Consider the following 6000-nt stretch of genomic DNA (forward strand, 5'->3'; position numbering starts at 1 on the left):
CAACAATCAAAACTGTTATCATATGCCATTGCACTTTGGCTCACCAGGTTAGGTTTCTGACCCACACATCAGACTGGCTTCTTGCAGAATGGAACTCATGTGGTTATTAGAAATCCTCCTAGTCCCACTAAAAAGTAGAGATAGATAGCCAATGACCTGAAAATCTTTTAGCCTATCTCTCAAAGTTAGACTGGATCTCTAAATGTATCCCTTAATTAGTGTTAAGGGATACAGATATATTTATCCTTTTATTTATTCAAAGAAATTTGAGCTTTTTAGCAAGAAATATCCTAATGTTGTTATAATTAAAACATTTTACTGTCTTCAAAGACCTAGAATATAATTTTTCTTTAAAGTTTCATTTAGTCCAAACCACAATGTAACTTTTATTAGTGGAAGCTACATAGCAACAATGGGTGTGACATCATATAAAACCAAAAGGCTTCACTGTTGCCTGAAGTGCCTCTATTAAAACACCACAAAGTTCCTACTAAAAATTTAAAGAAATGGTTTTGTGAATTTTATGACAAATGCATGTCATCCCATGGATGTAAATAAATGCCTTTTCAGACTATCTATTGAAAATTCAATGTCATGAATGCCTTTTAACTAACTCTATTCTGCAGTCATTCCTTACTGCAGTTGCTTTTATAACTCATTTCAGGGAGAAGTCATTCAATGAATCATTCAATGATTCCAACTTCCTGATAACTTTAAATCAATATTGGCTAAACTCTCTCATTTACCAATCCACATTAATCTGTTCTCTTCTATGATAGTTTCAGCTGATTTTTCCAGCTTTTTACTTTACAATATTTTAATTCTTATTATTGAATTTTTTTTAATCACTAACACTATTCTAACTAAATGCCTCCATTTCACTAACAGGTTGAATTTAAAGATGTACTTTCTTCTTTTATAAGATATAGGTTACAGTACAGTTCTTGATTACCCTAATAGAGTTTTCTCTTTCTTGATTTTAGAATTAGAAGAGCATTTAAAAAAAAAAAACAAACTCACTACTTAAAAAAAAAAAGTAGCTATTTCTCATGGAGAACCCTCAAAGTGTGTATTAACTCCTGACTCTCTATAGAATATGTTCTACTTCTTTTTATAAAAAACTTCTGATGTCTATTTTTCCACATTGCTTCCAACATTACTTGGGTCTTGGTCACAGGAGAAAAGAAAATTCAAATACCTGACTGAAATAACTGCTCTCTATCCCAGAGCTAATTCAAGTGTGTTCATTATTCATTGGTCCATCAACAAACTCTTGAGTGAACTCTGACCAGGGTCATAGACCTGTCCCAAGTGCAAAGAAATATTCCACGGAAGATGAAAGTTATGAACTCTCCTTTCAAAAATTATAATCAATTAACTTGGGGTTATAAGGCTAAGAGAAAATTAATAGAAACAACTATAAAATTAGATAAAAATAGAAATACTACAGACTGGCAGCCCTGAGAAGAAGGCACAGGAGAAAGGGAAAGAAGGAAGAAAAGATGGGAGGTAAGGAGGACTGAAGGGAGGAAAAGAAAAAAAGGGAAGAAAGGAAATATTCTCATTCAACTAAATTTGCAGGATACCTACTTCACACCAGAAACTATAATTAATGTTTTCGCATATATTACTCATTTAATTCATTCTAAAACAACAGTAAATGAAAAGCATAGAGTATGAAAAAATATTATGTATGGGGATGATAAAAACATCTTATTAGAAGAGACACATAGGAAAGCAAAAATTGTAAATTAGGCCAGTGCTAATCTTTTCTCCCTTACATTTTAGCAGTTTAATTATGTAGATGTAATAAAAGAGTAAAGCAAATTCGTGAGCATATATATTTTTTAAAAAATTCTAATTGGGGGAATAAAAAGAAAGAAAAAAAGGGGAAAAAAGCCAAAATGAAACTGTATCTTACCTATCTATATATTGCCTGCAACACTTGGAAATAAGGTGTAGTGGAATGACAGTGTATTCTGAAGTAAGAGGGTTCAAGTCTCAGCTCTGAAAAGTTTATGCTAGCTATTTTACTTTGAACAGACTTAAATTCAAAAGCTTCAGTATTCCAATCTACTAAAAGTAAGAATAATAATGCCTCTTTCTAGGAGTTGTTATGAAGATTAAAGGACATGTAAGTAACAACAATGATTTCTATGAAGAATTGAACATCTTATCTGGCTAAATATTCACTGGTTCTTTTTTTTCCCCTCTGTCTACTGCATATAATAAAGTGCAATTCTGAATCTGAGTTTCAGGCACTTGGAGAACTTCTTAATAAAATCATAAACTTACCTTGGTTTTCATCGGGTCTTAGATTTGCTAAAGCAACAATCTGATGCCCAGCAGCAATGCACTGCATCATATTGTAACAGCTGTCTTTCCCACCACTAAAAAATAAATTAATAAGAGAGTGAGAGACAGAGAAAGGGAGAGAAAGCATATATAAACTATCAGGTTACTGACCATAATTCAACATAGAATAGCTAGATATCAGAATAGAACACATTATTTATGCATATTTTCCAAATTTATGAGGGACTATTTCATAACAAGAATGCAATAAGACACACATTAATTTCCATATCATAAGCAAATTTATCTGAGTACCAAAGGTTGCAACTTAGGAGATCTTATAAAATTATACCATTATAACAAAGAGCATTCTAAATAAAGTATGTTAACTCCTAGGTTCGTGACAGTGGTTTCATTAACATAAAAAGTGCTTTACAAATAAAAACACTTAAAAACTTACATCCTAGCTAAATACTTATTACATATACTCCTTAAACAAAACCCCTTTAAGCTAAAACTAAGTCCCAATTTCATGACAAAATGTTAAATACATGATTTCAGATTCTATAGAGATGAAACACAAAATGCTGAATTATTCTAATAGACATCAGTACTATGAGCACTTCAGCTACCACTGTATATATACAACTCATTTCAGAACTTCTCAAGGAGTGGGAGCGTGCAAAAGACAAAGTATAAAAAAGCCCTTGCTCCCTCTCATCAGATTCAGATATTCACCTAAGTAGGTCTTTCAAAACTTCCCCTGTTGTATATCACTAACTCTATTTCCCCAAATAAAAAGAAACTAATTCTATCAAATATAAAAGATTGAAAAGTATGCATTCACAATCAGAACATAACCTTACAATTTATTTTAAAATATGTTAACATTTTATGTATGGTTTCAAAGTATTATTTCTCAAGTTGTGTTCTACAAAACACAAGTATCCAACCAAATGTTAACTGCTCTGTAGGATTTCTCACCTAACATACACAAAGAACAAAACAGTGTTCAAGGGCAAACAACTTTGGGAAATGCTGACTATCTTACTCTTAAAATTTCATGAATTATGTAAGTACAGTCAACCCTCCATTTCTATGGGTTCCACACCCATGGATTCAGTCAATTGAAAATATTTGAAAAATTGCTTCTGTACTAAACATGTACACTTTTTTGATCAATATTCACTAAGCAATATAGTATGATAGCTATTTACACTGTTAGGTATTATAAGTAATCTAAAGATGATTGGAAGTTCATAGGTTATATATAACATTGAGGCGTTTGGCGCTTGCAGATTTTTGGTATCCATGGAGAACCTGGAACGATATCCCATAAATACCTGGGCATGACTGTATATATTAAGTGAGAATTCCTACAGACCGGAGATTTAGTTTCCAACTCACAGATACTAAGCTAAGTTATTCATTCTGCTTGGGTTTATATGCTTCATTATAAAATTACAGAACAGCCTGCTTAAATGATACTCAAGGTGTTATTCAATTGTAAAATCTGATGACACTTGTTTATGTATCAGGAATATAATGTTCTATGGTCTAAAGAAACATAACAACCACAGTTTCAATTATTCCCTAAAATGCACACACATATCCTACCTCTGTTATATAGCCATACACACACAAACAAAATCGCAGATTCACTATGTTCAAATCTAAATGCATATATCTAATACCTAATTATATATAACATATATAATAAATAATACATAGGTATATGTATATATATCTCATAAGCATATGTATATACACATATGGTTTTGTATTCATTCTTATGGCATATCTAACATTTGTGTAGCTATTAAAGTTTAGCAAGAGTTTTCCAACATTGCTTTCTTTAGTAAATTATTATAAACACAGTATATGTACACTACAGAATATTTAGTGTGATAGACTACACAGATCTTCTCCCCACCAGTAAGTCTAAGGTTGTGTATTACTTTAATCCTTAGACTTTTGTAAAAATGACTGTGGATGTGAATTGTTCGTTTCCTGGGCCACTTTAATTCTTAATATCTCTAGAGCAAATGAAACCCACAACGTTTACACCTTAATCATTCCCTTCACATGGGCAATTTACTGAATAACAATGATTAGTGTGACAGTACAGTCTAGTTTTCTAAGAATGGCATTGAAGTAGGAGAAATTGGAATGTTTCAGTCACTAGAGGGACTGGAATCTGGAGTCTTTAATTGATCAATTTTGTCAACTACTATCAATTACGTAGAGCATTGAATTAAACGTTATGAAATCTACAAAATCTCTGAATGTATCATTGCAGTATATTTCAGATCCAAATCTCATAAAACAAATATTAGCCTAAATTCCCTTTTGTAATATTGCTAGTATGTTTCCTTTTGCCTCAATTTATTGATTGAGTAAAGAGACATGTAAACTGGCCTGGTTTGGGTTCATTTATCTATATACCTAAACATGATGGATTATCATGTACTTTAAACTCCTTTTGGTATATTTTAACACATCACTAGAGCAGCTACGAGCATCCGAAGCAACTGCAACTAGATGTACCATAAAACTGGCACAATTCCTTTTCCATCAGGAGAGAAGAGATTCCCACTCTGTACTTGAGCTCCAAGACAGAAACATGAGGATGCTATAAGCAATCCACCTAGCTCAGGTAAGCCATACAAGTAGGTGACCTTACTGGAAAGGGCAGGGCGGAACCAGAAAGCCTAGGGAGAAAGGTAGGACACCGCGAATCGGTGAACTTAAGGGGATCATTGAAGAAAAAGAAAACCGGGAAGAAAGGGGCAGGAGTTAATTAACTGAGTACGTGGAATCAAGCAGTGGCCTCATAACTTCAAGGCCAGTACGGCTTTTAAAAATCCGCGGATGGCCACTCTGGAGTAATTAAACCAGAGCCTCTGGCGGTGGGACCCAGGCGTTAGGACTTTTTTTTTTTTAAGTTCCCCCAGGTGAATCCGAGTGTGTGGGCACAGGACCGGAGGTAGTGACCACTGGAAAGGCGGAGCGCAAGCCAAAGCCGGACCTAGCAGGCCGAAGGCTCCGCCTCTTCCTGAGGTGCTAGGAGCCGCCGAGGTCAGAACCGCGACCGGACCCCGACCCCGGCTCGGTGGGCGCCAGAGGCTGCAGGAAGGAACCAGAGGCAGACGGGGAAGAGGGAAGCGGCTCCGACGCCCGGTTACCTGATCAGGGCCACGACCCTCATGCTGGGTGCAGTGCGCGTGCGTGCGGCGGGAGGGGCGGGGTCAGAGCCGCAGCTGCCGCTCGAGTGACGGCCAGGGCCTCACGCGGGCGTTCATTCCACCGCCTGTCCGCGGACCCGTGCTGCTCTCCCTTCTACTGCTCGTGGGACTTCTGGGCGCTGAGGGTATGCTGCCTCCGCGCCTCCGCTCTGTAGCAGACGCCGTCCGCCCCCCCCCCCCCAAAAAAAAATAATGTTTAGGCACAGCATAACCACCTAAGTGAGGGCACTGAAGCTGCCGGGAGAAGGGCAAGGCCTGTCCCGCACCTTCGGACCCAGGTGGCACTAGATATGTTTCCGTTAGAGGATGTTCGATGTCACATGTGCTTAAGAGATGAAAGAAGGAGAGGAGGTTTGCCTTCCTTCCTTCCATCCTTCCCTCAACCACCCCTACGAAACTAGCTACACACTTTAGCTATTTGGCTTATATCTTCTCTGTCCTCTTAACCTGTGAGGCCCGG

General features: G+C 36.7%; 1 protein-coding gene across 1 annotated transcript in view; it reads right to left on the reverse strand.

Moving 5' to 3' along the window:
- The window catches only part of Dph6 (diphthamine biosynthesis 6), a 171637-nt gene extending 166089 nt beyond the window's left edge, over positions 1-5548 (reverse strand). The window contains exons 1-2 of the mRNA XM_027925913.2: positions 5481-5548; positions 2296-2390 (exon numbers count right to left, since the gene is read on the reverse strand). Of these exons, the coding sequence (XP_027781714.1) occupies positions 2296-2390; positions 5481-5503 (118 nt within the window). The 5' untranslated portion in view covers positions 5504-5548. The remainder of the gene's footprint in view (positions 1-2295; positions 2391-5480) is intronic.
- Positions 5549-6000: the final 452 nt, after the last annotated feature.

The sequence above is a fragment of the Marmota flaviventris genome, chromosome 2, assembly GCF_047511675.1.
Source record: "Marmota flaviventris isolate mMarFla1 chromosome 2, mMarFla1.hap1, whole genome shotgun sequence".
Classification (NCBI taxonomy): domain Eukaryota; kingdom Metazoa; phylum Chordata; class Mammalia; order Rodentia; family Sciuridae; genus Marmota; species Marmota flaviventris.